This window comes from Xenopus laevis, chromosome 1L (genome assembly GCF_017654675.1).
Source record: "Xenopus laevis strain J_2021 chromosome 1L, Xenopus_laevis_v10.1, whole genome shotgun sequence".
Lineage (NCBI taxonomy): Eukaryota > Metazoa > Chordata > Amphibia > Anura > Pipidae > Xenopus > Xenopus laevis.
The window spans coordinates 206,389,672-206,409,247 of NC_054371.1; the positions used below are offsets into that span (position 1 = coordinate 206,389,672).

General features: G+C 40.8%; 2 protein-coding genes across 7 annotated transcripts in view; one reads left to right on the plus strand and one right to left on the minus strand.

Moving 5' to 3' along the window:
* Nucleotides 1-399: 399 nt before the first annotated feature.
* smim15.L (small integral membrane protein 15 L homeolog) overlaps nucleotides 400-19,576 on the plus strand; it is a 34,613-nt gene continuing 15,436 nt past the window's right edge. The window contains exons 1-3 of one of the 4 annotated variants that reach the window (XM_018265870.2): nucleotides 400-572; nucleotides 2,558-2,636; nucleotides 13,539-13,818. In XM_018265870.2, the coding sequence (XP_018121359.1) occupies nucleotides 415-572; nucleotides 2,558-2,636; nucleotides 13,539-13,541 (240 nt within the window). In that variant the 5' untranslated portion in view covers nucleotides 400-414 and the 3' untranslated portion in view covers nucleotides 13,542-13,818. Of the gene's footprint in view, nucleotides 573-2,557; nucleotides 2,637-11,488; nucleotides 12,077-13,538; nucleotides 13,819-19,576 lie in introns of those variants that run through there. The other 3 variants (XM_041569224.1, XM_041569233.1, XM_018265861.2) reach the window with 3 other exon arrangements.
* Nucleotides 13,170-19,576, minus strand: part of ndufaf2.L (NADH:ubiquinone oxidoreductase complex assembly factor 2 L homeolog) — a 57,561-nt gene continuing 51,154 nt past the window's right edge. The window contains exons 4-5 of one of the 3 annotated variants that reach the window (XM_041582125.1): nucleotides 16,554-16,838; nucleotides 13,170-13,185 (exon numbers count right to left, since the gene is read on the minus strand). In XM_041582125.1, coding sequence (XP_041438059.1) covers nucleotides 16,584-16,838 — 255 coding nt within the window. In that variant the 3' untranslated portion in view covers nucleotides 13,170-13,185; nucleotides 16,554-16,583. 3 annotated transcript variants of the gene reach the window in all.

Consider the following 19,576-nt stretch of genomic DNA (forward strand, 5'->3'; position numbering starts at 1 on the left):
AGTCTATGACATACTAAAAGCTAAAGCGACTCCAATAAAAGTGAATGTGATAAAATAGAGAACTGTTTTGGATATATCATATAGATAAGATTTGTGTAGTTCATCTGGGGACACAAAGCCTAGGATGTAGCGCTGTAGCACTGGGCAGTGAAAAAAGCCGCATAGATTTAAACGCACTGCCCCATGAACAGGTGAGCGACGGGTTTTCTGTGGACTCATTGGCACTAAAGGATATTAAGTCCGACCGCCAGCAGGGAGAACCCTCTATGAATAAAACATGAATGGAACGCAAGTGTGGCAACGAAACAGACAATAATAGGCAGGAAAAAGCACGTGACTAAGGTTCCGCCGCTATCTACAGCAATAGCCAATCAAAACGGGCCTCTCTTCTCCTCCAATTAGGAGCTGCGGAATATGGCCAATCAGAAAGCTGCTTTTAGGTTGACACCAGGAAGTGCTTTCCCTGGAGTTTACTTGGCAGGAAATCAGTCGTTGCAGGCTTCTGCCTTCTATTTGCTAAGGAGGAGCAGTTTGGTGTGTCGCTGGGAAGCGTGGCATTCATGTGCCTTGAGGTAAGTGCAGCTTTAAAGGGATTGTTCACCTTCAAACAACTGGTTGGTTTCAGATAAATCACCAGAAATAATCACTTTTTCAATTCACTTTCTATTTTCTGTGTGTGACTGTTTTTCTAGTATTGAAGTGTAAAGCGTCATTTTTCACCTTCTGAAGCAGCTCTGGGAGGAGGGGTCGCCGACCCTGTAAACTGTAATGAATCTCTAAGTTTCATGAAAGGCAGCTGTTAGAATTGATACAATAGTAGAAGTTAATGGAATGGACACCCAGCAGAAGATGTAGCTGAACTATTATTCTGTATCGGCTGGGGGTCCTGAGGCAGAATCCTATACTGTAAACCTTCTTCATCTTCCTTTTAAACTCCCAGCATCTCTCTATGGTCGCAGCAATGTTTATTCGCTGTTCTTACAGCAAAGATCATATACAGTAGAACCCCCATTTAATGTTTTTTCAGGGGACCAGCAAAAATGGTGTAAAATCAGGGAAATGTATTATGTATACTATATGTGATATATAAGTGGGACCACCGAAATGAGGGAAAACGAAATCAGGGGATGTAAAATTGAGGTTTCTCTGTATATGAGAACTATAGCATACATTGGCTGTGAATTTCTGCAGGCTGTGACCGGCAACTGGACACCCTCTATATGATGTTGATGTACAAGTCTAAGCTCCCCCTGATGACCTACAACTGCCGGCAAGATGCTGGGAGTTGTAGTTCAGCTATATGAATGGAGCTGCTGGTTGTTTGCAATTTAAATACAATTGTTATACAGAAGTAGTAATGGAAAGAATGTGAAATTGTTTATTATAAATCTATAACATATGGAAGGTAGGAACCAATAGGGATTCACGTTGAGTCACGTTGAGGCCCAGAAAGCAGAATCCACAGACAGATCTCATCTCATCATCTGGCATTAATATGAGGGCTTTACATCAGCGTTGAGATATTAAAGGGGATGGTTCAAGTTAACTTTTAGTATGTTATAGAATAGCCATTTCTAAGAAACTTTTCAACTGGCCTTCATTATTTATAGTTTTTTAATTATTTGCTCTTCTGACTCTTTCCAACTTTCATATGGGGGTCACTGACCCCATCTAAAAAACAAATGTTCTGTAAGGCTACAAATGTGTTGCTATTACCACTTTTTATTACTTATCCTTCTATTCGGGTCCTCTTCTATTCATATTCCAGGCTCTCATTCATATCGGTGCATGGTTGCTAGCTTAATTTGGACCCTAGCAACCAGATGCCTGAAATTGCTCCTTTAATGCTATTTATTGGCACAGACCAAAGACCCCAAATTTAGAGAAGTCCAGAAACCTTTTGAGACAACAGAAAAATCCATATAGAAGTGTATTAGTGTTGTAATAATATTAAGGAAAACAAATGAATGTGACATTTTGGGCTTTTGCTTTCCCTGTGTGGAAGGGGAGGGAGCAGTTAATATAACCATTTTCTACAAGATGGGCATACTCTATGGGGCAGATTTACCTAGGGTCGAATATCGAGGGTTAATTAATTAATATCGAAATCGAAGGAATAATCGTTCGATTGAACAATTAAATCCTTCGAATCGAACGATATTCCTTCGATCAGAAAATTGTTAGGAAGCCTATGGGGACCTCGGTAGTTTTAGGTGGCGAACTAGGGGGTCGAAGAATTTTTTAAAGAGACAGTACTTCGACTGTCGAATAGTCAAATGATTTTTAGTTCGAAACGTTCGATTTGAAGGTCGAAGGTCGAAGTAGCCCATTCGATGGTCGAAGTAGCCATATTCGACCATTCGAAATTCTAACTATTTTTCCTCTATTCCTTCACTCGAACTAAGTAAATGGGCCCCTTTATGTGGCTAAATGTACTTTATATTATTTTTTATTATTAACTTGTATTTATAAAGCACCAGCATATTCCGCTGTACAATAAATGGGTTATGGGAACCTAAAATAATCACATTAATTCTGTTTACTCCCCTTCTTGCAGCTGTATAAATCAGCATTTGTTGTCAAGCTTACGTCCCCTGCTAAGAAATACTCCAGTCCATCAAAAGCTGACGCACAAGGTAGGTCCATACCCAAACACATGAAGCATTTTTTTAATACCGTCCGTATACATTTGGGGGTAGCAGGGTTACAGTTTTATTTGTTTAGAATTGAAATTAAACTGGATAATTCCAGAGGTTTCTCTCATAGTCGTGCATGGAAGCTGCATGGCAAGTTATATACAAATCCATATTCTTCCCGAAGTCTTTTGGCTGCACTTGATGTAAGGATTCTAAGGACTTCTAAGGTTCTACTACTGGATTGAGTTACAGGTATAGGATCCATTATCCAGAAACATCTGAATCCATTTCCATTATAAGAAAATCATTGAAATTTCTAAATATTAGTTTTTTTTATCTGTACTAATAAAACAATCACTTGTATTTAATCACAACTAAATATATAATTAGTCCATATTGGAGGCAATACTATTTGGTTGAATTAATTGCTTAATTTATTTTTTCTTAGTAGGTATCGGGATCCAAATTACGAAAAGATCCCAGAAACCCCCCCCCCCCAGATCTGGATAACAGGTCCCATACCTGTAATTAAACACCAGTGGTTAAGCCTTTCTGCTTAGCTCCGCTTTCAGCCTTCATTGTTGTCTTTGTACTAAGTTACAGACAGAGCATTGTCATGTATTGTTTTAGTCTACAAGTGCTCAGTTCTGTAATCTTTCTAAAAACAATATAAATGCAGTGGGAGGGGCACTAGTGACCCGCGCCCGCCCACCCGAGCCTGACTTCCGTGTTCCTTTTATAGCCCCACTCATCACAAAAGGGATGGGACGAGTGCGTCTATAAAACTTCAAGGAGCGTGTAAAGTTGGCCCAAACCCGCGGGTATCGGGCCGGCCCGCACATCACTAATGTGAGAGTCAAGTTTCCCTTGACCTGCCCCCTCCCAATAGGGTTTGCCACCTTCTCTGAACAATTTTACCAGCCAGTGGGAGGCGGGAACAAAAGGGGGCTGTCTGTGACGCAACAGGGGGAAAAGCCACGCCAGTGCTGCAAAAGTGGGCGGAGCAACAGACGCGAGGGCCAGAAGCCTAAGAAAAGGTAGGGATGCACCAAATCCACAATTTTGGATTCGGCCGAATACCGAACTGAACCCTAATTTGCAAATTAGGGGTGGGAAGGGGAAACCTTTTTTACTTCCTTGTTTTGTGACAAAAAGTCACGAGATTTCCCTCCCCAACACTAATTTGCATATGCAAATTAAGATTCGGTTTGGCGGGGCAGAAGGATTCAGCCGAATCCTGCTGAAAAAGGCCCGAATCCTGGATTCGGTGCATCCCTAGTTCTAAGCAAATTGGGGGCGGGCCAACTACATTGCTGGTAAATTTGTAATACCGGCCCCCGGCCTTGGCAGTTGTTTTACCGGCTAGGCCGGTAAAATACCGGCCGGGTGGCAACCCTACCTCCCAACCAGAACCTGGTCTGGTCCACTCTGTCTCCTCTATTTATAGACAGGAGCAAGTGTATAAATTTAGGGAATAGAAACCAGCAGTGTGAGGTCATGGGTGGGGAGAGGGGAAGGGAGGACTCAACCCGAACCCATCCAGTACCTGAAGATTTTTTTGTTGTAGCTGGGCTAGCCCACACATCACTAGTGGGCACCCACAGAGGAGGGACAATCCTAACTGTATCAAACAGTCTTTGGACCACCAGTGCAGTTTATGGAGCAGCAGGGGTAGCGCACTGCAATATATAAAAAAAATATTTAAACAATATTTCTGTGAAGCAAGAAGGGAACATTCAGTCCTTGGGAGAGTTTATGACCCCCCTAAAGGTCTAGAGAGATAAGCAAAGCAATGCAGCAAAATGTGCACAAATCTACCACCAAAATGCAGATTTAACATACACATGGTCATTGACCATCACTGTGACCCATGATCATTGCTTATTAACTTGGCCCTGTCTAATGTCATGTGAACAAGTTCATTAGCACTGCTCTGGGTCAGCTCAGTGTATGTAAATATAGATGTGTATGTAGAGACTTCACTCTTCTGTAAACATGCTGCTGTTCCAGCCGTTACTTAATAAATGACTGCTTGTTTGTTGGATAAGCCGGAAACCGTTTACCCTTGGAGTCAGAAACTTTTGGGATTGTCCATGTACTGATTCATGTCTGATAATCCCACATCCCTGTGCCCAGAGCAGTACAGATGTAAGATTACTATTTCTATAGCTGATCACAGCCACTTGGAAATAATTGCATAATAAGCTTCAGGGGGCAGGGACTGATCTAAATCATGAACCATTGCTGTAATGTTCTGTGTAATAAGTTGCTGCTCTAGAAGGAAAGGATTCTGTGTTGATGTGAAACAATCAAACTGCTGGTATAGGACCTATAATCCACAATGTTTGGGACCTTTAAATCTGCACAAAGATTATTTAAACATTAAATAAACCCAAGAGGCTGGTTTTGCCTCCAATAAGGATTCAATACTATATATCTTAGTTTGGATCAAGGATGAGCTTCTGCTGTCTATTGTAACCGAGAAAAGGAAATCCTTTTTAAAAATTAGAATTATTTTGCTTTAAAATGGACTCTATGGGAGATGGCCTTCCTGTTATTTGGAACTTTCTGGATAACGGGTTTCCGGATAATGGGTCCTATACCTGTATAGCATGGGTCCAATTTTCCGTAGCAACAAGGCAGTGGTTTGATTGAGTAACTGAGTCAGATTAATGGGTGCCTGAATAGATGCAGTTGTGTGTGCATAAATTTGTCATACCCCTGGCACAATTTGTATGAAGTGGAGCAGGTTTTAAGAAGATCTTAAACACATTGGGGCTCAATTATAAACATTGGGCGAATTTGCACCTGGGCAGTAACCCATGGCAACCAATCCGATGATAGCTTTCAGTGCTCAACCTGCAGCTGGCTTTAAAAAAAGCTAATCACTGATTGGTTGCTATGGGTTACTGCCCAGGTGCAATTTTGCCCAGTGTTTATAAATAAGCCCCATTGCTTTTATATTTAATGTGACTCAAATTAAACTTGAGGCATGACAGAAGCGCAATAAAGGAAATAATGAAATTGCCCTGTTTAATACTATTGTTTCATACCCTTAGTTCTTAATATTGTATAGCGCCCCCTTGGCATTCATGATGACTTGTAGTCTTTTCTTTTGTGGTAGATGTGAATGAGACTTTTTATTTCTTAAAGGAGAAGGAAAGCTACGGAGGCATATTATTGCCAATAGATTAGCTGCAATAGTGCAAGCTAGAATGCTATATTTATTCTGTAGAATGTTTTACCATACCTGAGTAAAATGCTCTAGAATCTTTGTTTGTTTAGGATAGCAGCTGCAGTATTAGCTTGGTGTGACACCATTTCCTGCTTGAGTCTCTCCCTGCTCACTCATATCTCTGGGCTCAGATTACAGCAGGGAGGTGGAAAAGGGAGGGGGGGGGAAGCAAACTGAGCATGCTCACGCCCGGGGCAAGGAGGTTTAAGCTGAAAACAGGAGTATGATACAGAAGCCCATGTGTACACAATAGAAAGAAAGAAATGCTGTGTTTCTTTTGACCGAGGACTCAGAGCAGCATTACTTTGAGGTAGAGTCCTGCGCGGGTCCATTTTTTGGAACCCGGACCCGCAACCCGCATTCTTACCTGCTTGGACCCGCTATCCGACCCGCAAGTACCTTATCCACGACCCGCAACCCGCTGACCATCAAAAATCAAGAAGTGCTGTCATTTTAAACCATAAGTGACATCATCGGAAGTAGGTGTGATCAGAATAAAAGGCATAAAACAGGACGTGCTGTCATTGTAAACCAGAAGTGACCTCATCGGAAGTAGGCGTTATCAGAAAAAAGAAGACCCGCGGCCCGACCCGCAAAACCGCTGACCCGCGTCTATACCCGCACCCCCAACCCGCAGGGTACCGCAGGTGTTTGTGGGTAACCCGCAGGTACCTGACCCGCTGCATGACTGTACTTTGAGGGTTTACTGGTATATTTAGGTGGACCTTTCTGATAAGTCTTACTTAGTTTTTCCCTTTCCTTCTCCTTTAAACTGTGCCAAGAACAGGCGTCTTTACTAAGTCAGTCATGATGCTTTATCTAGCATGTTGCAGGTTTGAGATTCCCCCACTCCAGAACCTTTTACTTTTTATTCTGCTGCAGCCATTTTTTGGATCATGTTAGAAAGTCCAAGTGCCGCCCTGCTTGCAGCTTCCAATCCCCCCCCCCCCCCGATATTTTCTAATATGCTGCATTTATCTTGCCATCAGTTTTGACTACATTTCTGGTGACGCTGTCACTCACCCACCCCCAAAACATCAGATACATCTCTATGCTTTACAGTCAGGGGAAGCATTTACATAGTGCTATTCTCCCATGGCTACCTTTATATTACAGTAATCACTATAGTCATTATATGGTACTGAGTGTACTGACCTTGTTGTACATCCTAACAGTCACCCCAGAGAAACCTGTCTTTTAGTAGAAGTTGCTCATGGGTTTTCTATTGCACCCTGATCATTTTCCTGACAGTTATGTCTGAAAATCTATCCTGTTCTACCTGACAGAACCCCCTCATTTTCCTCTTCTTAATCAGAGTTTGAACAGCACTGATTGGCATTTTGAAATCGTTCTATATCCTGGATATATATATATATATATATATATATATATATATATATATATATATATATATATATATATATATATATATATATATATATATATATATATATATATATATATATATATATATAATTTTCCCTTATTTATAAAGTTTGAACCACTTATGCTCAAAGATCCTTTGACAAGTTGTTTTGCTTTCTCCATGCTTCAGTAACCAGTAAAGTGCTGCCCTGGATAAAATAAACAAGCTTTTCTCAAGAGAAGAAACTGTTTAAGGTAGAACTACACAGGCGTTTTGACATCCGATACCTTCTGTTCCGTCGCGATGCGAGGAAGCGCAGGCTGAATCTAAGGTAATAGGAATGTTAAGACGTTTTTGCAGAGCGCATCCAACACGACTGTCGGATGAAGACGCAACATGCAGTGTTTGCATCCGACAGTTGTGTTGTGTCTGATACACGGTGCAACAACATCCGATATTCCTATTACTGACTTTAGATTCAGAGCATCCGACGTGACACCTGCGCTTCGTTGCGTCGAAACAGAAGGTAGAGTCCTGCGCAGGTCCATTTTTTGGAACCCGTACCCGCTACCCGACCTGCAAGTACCTTATCCGCATCATGGACCCATGACCCGCTGACCATCAAGAATCAGGAAGTGCTGTCATTGTAAACCGGAAGTGACATCATCGGAAGAGGGCGTGATCAGAAAAAAGGAATACAAATCGCTATTGAGAAGACCCACGGCCGGCAAACCAGCAGAACCCGCTGACCCACGTCTATACCCACACCCGGAACTTCTCCCCGCAACCCACTGGGTACCGCAGGTTTTTGCTGGTACCCGGCCCGCTGCAGGACTCTAACAGGACTCTCCCAGCAGCCTAACAACAGAACAATGCGTAGTACATAGCAGCTATCTGACACCTCTGCTGAAGGATTTGTTTGCATTGCTGTATCTTGGTAGAAAGAGATGTAAGACATGCCCACACATCCTCACCGCAGACAAAATACAAATTCCTGGCACAATAGAGAAATACTATATACTATATACACGGCTCTACACCTGCTCATCCAGCAATGTGGTTTCTGCAATAACCTGCACAAAGTGCCCAACAAGAGGCATTTACACTGGAGAAACTGGACAAAGCCTCAGAAAAAGAACCAATCACCACCGGTTCACAATAAACAATAAAATATTGGACACACCAGTAGGTGAACATTTTAATAGCCCCAACCACAGTCTGATGACAGAAATTTGAAAAAGTCTTCCAAAGGCAATTTCAAAACAGAAAATGAACGCAAAGTGTGGGAATTAAAACTTAAGCAAACCTTCAGGAGTCTGGAGACAGGACTACATTTAGGCCATGGGTTTATGGCAAATTACCAAGACTAGAAACAGATACATTAATTTTTTCTGTGGAGACAACAAACGACTACAGGAATCTGTTATCTACTTCACACCTTGGGTCTAATTTGTGCCTAGTCTGGACTACTTTGCATAACCCAACTCTCTGTAAATCTGTCCCTGCTTGTAATACAAATTATGCTTATGTGTTGTTTCTCCTTTTGTCCCTCACAGTTTTGTTTTTTTTTTTAAAAAAAAAAAAAGCTGTATATATGTCAGTACCAACGTAGCTTCCTTGTAATCAGCTTTGAAGAAGGAACTGCAATGTTCTGAAAGCTTGCAATAAAGGTATCACCTTTACACCAGTTTTGTTATGCTTCATATCAAAAGTTCTTCCCTATAACTTTGCATTGCTAAAGCAGAAAAACCCTGGCTTTTTCCTGCTTGGGTGCTATTCTTGTGTCTACCACAAGGTGGGGCTAGGGAGCATGACCGAGGTCGGGGTATAATACAATGGGAAGAGGCAAAACAATAACTGTCGTAAAGCAGTTCCATCATGAAGTGTTGGCTCCTTCTCAAAGCTCAAGATCAGACACAACACTGCGATGGATGTTTGGTGGGGGGGAAGCGGACCTCACGGATGCGATTGGTAATCCTCCTGCCACTCTCCCCATATAAAAGCACTAATAGGAGGCAGAGAAAGTGCCTGGGGCACAATTGAAACCCCATAGCAACGGCGCGAATTTAACTTCATACCGGTTTTCACACTGAGATGAATTGCAGCATTTGGGGATTTTACAGACTTGACTAAAATATGCAGCCCCCCTTCCCCTGCTTATGGAAAATGATGTATATTGAAAACTCTTCTGATTGGTCTGAGGTCACACGGGGTCAACGTTTTAAAGGGGTTGTTCACATTCCAAACACTTTTTTTTTAGTTGTTTTCAGATTGTTCCCCTTAGAAATAGATTTTTTCAATTACTTTCCATTATTTATTTTTTTTTTTTACTGTTTCTCCAAAATCTAAGATTAAATTTTAATGTCTGTGTCTCCGGTGTTTGAGTCTGGCAGCTCAGTAATTCAGGTGCAGACTCTAAACTGTTACAATTTTGCAACATTTAGTTAATACATTTCTCAGCAGCATCTGTGGGGTATTAGCAACTATTGTATCAATTCTAACAGCTGTCTGTAATGAAACCCAGAGATTCTGCTCAGAAGAACAACAAAATGTATCAATTTAGAACAGTTTACAGGGTCGGCGACCCCCCCTCCCAGAGCTACTTTAGAAGGTGAAAAATGACACTTTACGCTTCAATATTAGAAAAACGGTGAAACGTAAAAAATAGAAATTAATTGGAAAAAGTTATTTTTGGTGATCTATCTAAAACCAACTAGTTGTTTGAAGGTGAACAACCCCTTTAATTATGGCAAATAGAGCCACAGCATGGCAAGTATAATTGCACAAACACTGCCCTTTTATAATATTACCCATCCATAGTGGTCGCTACAGGGTAACAGGGTAACCACACGTGGTGCATTTCCACACAAGCTTCAGCAATAAGCACTGACCTGCAACTCACACACAGTCTGTAATGAGACGGGATCTAACAGACATAAAAGGGGGGCTCAAGCAGCCACTCAATTGAAAGTAATAAGGAATAAATCAGAGCAAAGAAGAGTGCATTATCCCAGAATAGTATTAAAGTAACAGGAACATCAAAAAAATTAAAGTGTTTTAAAGTAATAAATATAATGCAGTGTTGCCCTGCACTGGTAAAACTGATGTGTTTGCTTCAGAAACACTACTATTGTTTATATTAATAAGCTGCTGTGTAGCAATGGGGGCAGCCATTCATAGGAGAAAAGGCTCAGATTACACAGCAGATAGCAGATAAGCTCTGTAGAACATAATGGTGTTATCTGTTATCCACTATTTAACCTGTGCCATATAGACTCTTTTCAATTTCCCTCATTGCTATACAGCAGCTTGTTTATATGAACTATAGTAGTGTTTCTGAAGCAAACACATCAGTTTCACCAGTGCAGGGCAACAATACATGATATTTTCATTACTTTAAAACACTTATTTTTTGGTGTTAACGTTCCTTTAATCCCTTGCATGGGCTCACAATACATTATCCTGCTTGCTCCTTTGCTTCTGTATCTTTATTCCGGTCTCACATGCCAGTGAATGGGTCCAACAGGGAAAGGGGGTGCCCCAGCAGTTACATGCTTTGGGGCCCTGTGCTTATCAGCAGTGATGGTAAATATTGAGTGTAAGGAGCCGGAGACATGCGCAGGAGACACTGCAGCACCATTAAAACAGAATGGCTGCTTCTCATCCATTCACATCCCTTGCTCCTGGGCTTTATGTGTCAGAGGAAGGGGCTCAATTCTGTCTACTGGACTGTACCATGTAAGGATGTGACATGACAAATAAGTCATTAATAAGTCATTAATAAGTCAGTAATGTTTTTTAATAATTTGAGTAAAATTGAGTCTATGGGAGATGACCTTCCCGTAATTTGAAGTGTTCTGGATAACGGCTCGTACCTGTATAACAAAAGCAAAGTCAATAAACCTTCTTCTTCCCGGTGTTTCAGTTGTCGGGGGCACATATGGCCAAGGTAAATAACTCACAGACATACTTTATGATGATAGATCCCCTTTATTGATTGAATTAGGTCCCGAAATTGCTTGTGTAATAGAGGCATGGTTGGAATGTATTCAGCCATCATTAGAGAGAGAGGTTTCTTGGGGTAAATCCATTACCTTTGTGACTCTTGTGCTGGAGATCAAGCCAATCCTGGAGAATACGGCACAGGATTATTCCCTTACATCACACTGTAGCTTTCACCCCATTACTCCCGCTGATTGTTGTACCGTGCTTATTCTTCTTATATTCTTCTTTCTTTTTTCTGCTGAAAAGACTTCCCCGCTTCCCACATCACACGGTGCCATTTCTATGGTAACTGCATGCGAGGCTGGAGGCTGATGGCTCCCCCACAGGCAATGTGAATGGCAAGTAATTAGGCTGATGGCTAGTGGAACACTTCACTTGGACAAAGGCCCCCTAATACCTGAAGCCCAAAGTATCTGATATTAATAATCGCAGCTCACCACTTCCAATTACTCTATAGGTACATTCCAATGTAACCGAGATTTTATTATTATATTTTATTATTATACAGACATAGTGCTGGGTTTGTCGTTCTCCCTTTACACTGGTCCGTTTCAGCCATCTGCCCAAAAAATGACAGAATTATATTTGTGATAATGAGCTACAACAAGCTCTTTGTATTAGTATTATAGTATCACTAAACGCCATTAAATAACACACCTGCCCTGATAAAGCTGCTAAATGGTTATCCTGGCACAGATAATGGCATTGGTTTTAAGGCTGGGCTGAAAATATTCTGTGTTTGAGAAAAACCCCGGTTGGATTCCCAGGTAGAGACATTACTACAGGAGAATGTACAAGGAGATTGAGATATTGTTTGTTTGTGTGTATATATATATATATATATATATGGATATATAAGGGATGCACTGAATCCACTCTTTTGGATTCAGCCAAACCCCCGAATCCTTTGTGAAAGATTCGGCCAAATACCGAATCTCAACCCTAATTTGCATATGCAAATCAGCGAGGGGGAGGGAAAAAGAGAGCCGCGCACTAAAAAATGTTCAACTTCCTTGTTTTGTGATGAAAAGTCGCATGATTTTAAGGATTCGAATCTGAATCCGGCTTATATATAAAGACCATCATAAAAAATTTGATGTTAGTGGTCCACCTTTAAGTCAACTTTTAGTATGTTGTAGAATGGCTAATTCTAAGCAACTTCCATTGATCTTCATGCATTTTTTTTTTTTAATTGTTTTTTAATTATTTGCCGCCTTCTGACACTTTCCAGTTTTCATATAAAAAAAACATGCTCTGTAAGGCTACACATTTAGGGGCCCATTTACTTAGCTCGAGTGAAGGAATAGAATAAAAAAAAAAACTTCGAATGATTTTTTTTGGCTACTTCAACCACATCGAATGGGCTACTACGATCTTCAACTTCGAATCGAACTAAAAATCGTTCGACTATTCGACCATTCGATAGTCGAAGTACTGTCTCTTTAAAAAAAAAAAAAAAAACTTCGACCCCCTAGTTCGCCACCTTAAAGCTACCGAAGTCAATGTTAGCCTATGGGGAAGGTCCCCATAGGCTTTAGAACAATTTTTAGGTCAAAGAAAAATCGTTCGATCGATGGATTAAAATCCTTAGATTCAAAGGATTTAATCGTTCGATCGAACGAATTGCGGTAAATCCTTCGACTTCGATATTTGAAGGATTTCAATGCGGCAGTCGAATTAACCCTCGATATTCGACCCTAAGTAAATCTGCCCCTAATTGTTATTGCTACTTTGTATTACTCATCTTTCTATTAATGGCCTCTCGTGTTCATATTTCAGAAACCATTGCATGGTTGCTAGGGTAATTTGGTCCCTAGCAACCAGATTGCTGAAATTGCAAACAGGTGAGCTGCTGAATAACTAGAAAACCACAAATAATAATAAAACGAAAACCAAATGTAAACTGTCTCAGAATATCACTCTCTACATTATACTAAAAGTTAACTTAAAAGTGAACCGCCTGTTAAATATTGAGCGTATGTGTGGATCCATAAGCTCAGTAAGTGACAGCAGCACAGAGCATGTGCAGTGAATCAGCAGAAAAGAAGATGGGGAGCTACTGGGGCATCTTTGGAGACACAGATCTTTACTGCTAAAGGGCTTTTGGCTGGTGCAGAAAATACACTGGGTTAGTGATAGGAGGTTATTGAGAAGCATAGCTCCCTGGATGTGCAATTAAACATCAGTTCCAGTAATACAATATTCTGCATCAAATGTTCAATACAATTTAACTATAAAAAAAAAACAAAGTCTCCCTGTGCCAAATATGTGAAGAAGTTTGTGTTGTCTTTCCTAGTGATCTCCTGTTGAAGACATGATTGATACACTGAGGGGCTGGGCGCAATACTTGGTGGAATGGGCTGCCAAGGACCCGTATGGTTTTCTTATAACCGTCATCTTGGCCCTCACCCCGCTGTTCCTGGCGAGCGCAGTCCTGTCGTGGAAAATGGCAAAAATGATCGAGGCCAAAGAACGGGAGCAGAAGAAGAAACAGAAACGTCAGGAAAACATCGCTAAGGCCAAGCGGACAAAGAAAGACTGAGAGGGATAATAATAAAGCCTTTTTGTAATGGAAATAAGGACGCTCTTTCTATCCAGCGCTTTTAACACTTGTTTCTTAAATGGATAAAAAAAAAAAAAAAAATACCCGACCAACTAAAAAATCCATGGGGTGCTCTTGATTGTGGGTTAGTTAACTCCTTAACTGCCAAGTTATTTAGCCGCACAAATGCCGAGTTCCACCCATCACCGTTACGAGTTATAGCTACAACAGACTCCTAAGGGCAGAGACACACACGAAGATTCGTGAAGATTATTAGCCCGGCGACAAAACTCCTCTTCTTCGGGGCGACTATTCTCCCCGAACTGCCTCATGCCGGTCAGAATGTTAAATGCCGGCTGGATGGTAATCGATGTGCTTCGTTTTCTGAAGTCGCCCCACAAGGAAATTCGGGCGACTTCAGAAAACGAAGCACTCAGAGTACCATCCCGCCAGCAATTTACATTGTAGCTGGCAGGAGGCATTTCGGGGAGATTAGTTGCCCTGAAGAAGAGGAGATTTGTCGTATGGGACCTGTTATCCAGAATGCTCGGGACCTGGGGCTTTCCAGATAACAGATCTTTCCGTAATTTGGATCTTCATGCCTTAAGTCTACTAGAAAATCATGTAAACATGTAAATAAACCCAATAGGCTGGTTTTGCTTCCAATAAGGATTAATTATATCTTAGTTGGGATCAAGTACAAGCTACTGTTTTATTATTACAGAGAAAAAGGAAATCATTTAAAAAAATTTGATTATAATAGTCTATGGGAGACGGCCTTTCCATAATTTGGAACTTTCTGGATAATAGGTTTCCAGATAACGGAAAGTTGTGTGTCTAGAGTAACCAGTAAAAGCAGCAGTTTGAGTTGTTATTCATTTAATATGCAGTTATTGCTAAAATGTGTCTGATACATGCACGTTCGGCAGGAATATACTAAATATCAGCATTTTTTGATAACTCCAGGTCATGAGAATCAACTGTTATTAAAGTGTGTGTGTTCGCATATAAAATAACATTCCTATTTTTATCTTACGCATTCCTATTGTGAGTTATTTTTTGTTGTACAACAGACCTGCATTTTCTTTTGAAATCCTGTACTATTGGGAGTCTCTTCAGCTTGGTTAAGTGAAGGCCACGCTTGGCTGCCTTGATGCACAGATTTCCAGGCTTTGCTCAGGCCCCACTTTCATGTGCAACGTTTAGTCGTAGTCCACTAGAATTTACACCTTTGTTTCATGGAAATATCTGTTGCATTTCAAGAGGGCAGCGCCATGGCATCAAAGGGATGAAAATCAGGGGGGACCACGGGGTGAGCCACTTCTATACTGCCTGTCCTACTTTAAGAGAACCCCATTTCTCTTTACTAAAGGGATGCACCAAATTAACTTTTTTGGGATTTGCGGCGAATCTTGAACCGAATGCCAACCCTAATTTGTTTATGCTAATTATCATGAGACAGGGAGAAAAAAAAAAATCAGTGTGCAGAAAATTGTGATTTCCTTAAAGGAGAATTCAACCGTATTGCTATTGAAATCAGTGTTTGTCCCTTTTCTATTCTCTGTCCTGGTGGCTCAGACTGTTGATACAATGTAAGACAAGGCAGCTCATTAACAGACCTGTCTCTGCTGGGGAACCAAGACTTTTACAACATTGTTTAAAAAAGTAACAACCAGGAGTTAAGCAAATGTTGCTCTCAATAGCAATTGTTTTTACAAATAACTGAAGCACTGACTTTTTTTTTTTATAAATGTTTATTGGAAAGTGCTTAGAATTATATTTTCTTTATTTTATTCTGCGGTTGACTTGCCCTTTGATATTACCGCAATAAATTGGACTTTTCGTAAAAATGTGATCTGATTTTCCTACTATTTCTGTTATAAATGACTAACAGAGCATTGTTTTGTTTTTACCTGTACTTCCTCTGTATAAACAACCCCCTCCCAGCTAAAGTCTGTGTCAGACTTGGAGATAAAGAGTCACACATTGTATTGAGGGCTTTTCTGTGGATTGGTTAACTTAACCACCTTCTCCTCCTCCCACCATTCAGTAGTGGAAATTTGTGTTTACCCTGTTCGCTGCAAGAAATAATAATAAACCTATATATTTGTTAATTAAAACAACAGGCACAATGTATGTTCAGCACAAGCCCAATTCACTGACACATCCCAGTTAGAGACTTCCCTTCACTCACTAACCTAAGCTCACTGATCCCTCTTGCAGATAGAGGACTGAATACTGGATGAGAAAAGTATTTATCTAAATAAACATGACAGAAAACATTAAGGACAAGATCAACAATAACACATTTTATTTCTCACACACACACACCTAGAAAAGTGTTTTTATGTATTAAAGGGGTGGCTCACCTTTAAGTATGTTATAGAATTCTAAGCAACCTTTCAATTGGCCTTCATGTTTTCATTTTAATCCTTTTTCAATAATTTGCCTTTTTCTTCTGTCTCTTTCCAGCTTTCAAGTGAGGGTCACTGACCCCCATCTAAAAAACAAATGCTCTCTAAGGCAAATGTATCGTTATTGCTTCTTTATATTATCTTTCTATTCAGGCCTCGCCTATTCATATCCCAGTCTCTTATTCAAATCAATGCAGGGTTGCTAGAGTAATTTGGACCCTAGCAACCAGACAGTTGAAATTACAAACTGGAGATCCGCTGAATAAAAAGCTAAATAATAAAAATGAGAACCAAGTGCAAATAGTCTCAGAATATCACTCTCTGCATCATGCTATTATTATTATTATTATTGTTATTTTAAAGGTGAACAACCCCTCTAAATGGATCACTTCTTTTGGTCTGCAGCTGCCGGTGCGGCCCAGGATCCCGGTTGAAAGGTGTTAGCAGTGCTGGATGGCTCCTCCGAGGGCACTTGCTTCCCAAACAGCGTGGCGGAGGCATGTCCTTTAATCTGAGTCTTGCCTGGCTGAGCAACGAGCCCGTCTCTGTGTCCTGCTGCGAGATTTAATGTGTCCCTCTCCAAAGCTTCTTCTGCCTTGGTTTTTATCTCTTCTCTTGATTTTTCATTTTGAAGTATTTCCTGAAAACAATAAGACTCATAAAAATGCAGCCTGACAAAGATTTCCACCCACAAAAACACATATTTATAAACACATTTTCGCTTTACCTTGTTAAAGGAGAGCTAAATCCTACAAATGAATATGGCTACAAATGCTGTATTCTATACACTGTACCAGCAATGAGCTTCAACAGCCCTATAACCGTGATGATGATTCAGGCCTTCAAACTTGTCCACAGGAGCTCACCATCTTTTATCTCTGTTTTCGCCTGTGCTGAGACCGGGCGCCCAAGTTCCAGAAGAGAGTGCGCTGTAGGCGCCTCTACCTGAACCCGCCGGTCAGGGAGTCTGGAGACTAGCAGAGCAGGTTACAAAGGGACTGTGGTTGCCTTGGGCGGGTACAGAAGCCCAAAATATACATGTTTAGCTCTTTCTTTGTTAAAAGAGAAGAAAAGCTACTGAAGCAGTTTATTGCCAATAGATTAGCGACAATAGTGCAAACTATAACACTATATTTATTCTGCAGAATGATTTACTGTACCTGAGTAAACAGCTCTAGAAACTCTCTCTGTTTGTTTAGGATAGCAGCTGCCATATTAACTTGTTGTGACATCACTTCCTGCCTGAGTCTCTCCCTGCTCACTTATAGCTCTGGGCTCAGATTACAGCAGGGAAGGAGCAAACTGAGCATGCTCAAGCCCTGGAGGTTTAAGCTGAAAACAGGAAGTCTGATACAGAAGCCCAAGTGTACACAATAGAAGGAAAGAAATGCTGTGTTTCTTTTGACAGAGGACTCAGAGCAGCATTACTTTGAGGGTTTACTGGTGTATTTATATAGACCTTTCTGATGAGGCTTACTTTGTTTTAGCTTTTCCTCCTTATTTAAGTTTTAGCGTTAAACTCTTTCTCTGTGCAGTTTAGAGAGCATGTGACTTATTGCCTTAGACGTATGGAGAATGCTGAGCAAATGTGTGTAACCAATGTGTCCTGCTCCCCTTCTATAAGGGCCTCTGCAGACAGGACTGGGAAGCACAACAATCTGCCGCCCCTTGTATCTTACGCAGGCAAAATCCTATGTCCGGCCATGGTATCAGTAAGCAAGTGGCTACATGTGTTTAGATGTAATTAGCCAGTGCTCAGAGGGACATTACACTCCCCATAAATCAATGCAGAAAACGATAACGGTGCAGAATAACATAGGGACGCTGCCATGTCTCACGGGTTCTACCAGAAATAAGTGTATACTCTGAACCACTACTAGATTACTGTCAGTTTTCCATTAAACTCCCCTTATTTTGCCAAGCTGAGTGATATTTACTAGTGTTACCATTGCATCCACCCTCCCCATTGGCTGTGCGTTGAAAAAAACAGAACAGCTATAAAGCATTCCTGGGTGTTCCCTAGCAGAGACATACATCTCATCTCCCCCCGCTGATATTTCACAACATCGCTGTATGGTTCAATTAAAGAGAGAAGTAACTGCTGTTCTTGCTGTAATGCTTGCAAATACCATCTCTCTCTCTCTATATATATATATATATATATATATATAGAGATACAGAGAATGATAATATCCAACGTGTCCCTCCAGCTGATTCTCTGACAGCCTTAATGCAGTCATTGTAGTTCAACTTTGGGGTAACCCCATTCCAGCTTTCTAGTTGCTGCAACATTCCCCCTTATGCATGTATCCCTTCTGCCGTGCAGCAGCATTCCAAAACTATTTTTTTTTAAAAAAAAAAATTTGACCTGTTGTCTGGAAACCTGTTATCCAGAAAGCTCCGAACGAAGGAAAGGCCATCACCCATAGACTCCATTTTATCCCAAATAGTCCAGATTTTGTAAAATGATTTCCTTTTTCTCTGTAGTAATAAAACAGTAGCTTGTACTTGATCCCAACTAGGATATAATTAATCCTTATTGGAAGCAAAACCAGCCTATTGGGTTTATTTAATGTTTACATGAATTTCTAGTAGACTTGAATAAATATCCAAATTATGGAAAGATCCCTTATAAGGAAAATCCCAGGTCTCAAGCATTCTGGATAACAGGTTTCATACCTGTAATGCCTTTAGTTGAACTATCATTGCTCCATCTTATTTATGGTCTCCTCAATTTGTTGACCTAATGCACAAGCTCCTTTGTCCCAGAGGGCCCTGTGCCTCATTGCTGCCATGTAGTAATTATCTGTATTAATTACTAATCAGCCTTATATTGTGATATTTCTATTCTATGTGTACTGTATATTGTGAGTGGGTCCCTAAGCTCAGTAAGTGACAGCAGCACAGAGCATGTGCAGTGAATCAGCAGAAAAGAAGATGGGGAGCTACTGGGGCATCTTTGGAGACACAGATCTTTACTGCTAAAGGGCTGTGGTTGATTTAGGCTGGTACAGAAGCCCCAAATACAATGTACAACATTTCTAGCTACTTCTTTAGTTAAGCTTTGGTTCTCCTTTAAGTCTCAAGGTACATTAAAGTGTCAAGAATGAGCTTTCCATCAATGTATTTAGCAATTTCCTTTGCAACACTAGAGCCAGTAGCGTCTGATAATATTTAGGCAGTGCACTATTATATAGAACTGACAATCACGTGGCCTTCTGGGATTTCAAGCGTGAGTTTCTGAGGACCCTGTCTGCCAAACAACACCAGATCTTTCTAAACCTGGCACAGCTGATCCTGATGTCCAAGTAATGAGTTTGGAAAAGCAGCATTTCCTTTGTGTCCCTCCAGCTAAAATCACACACTCGCCAAATCATC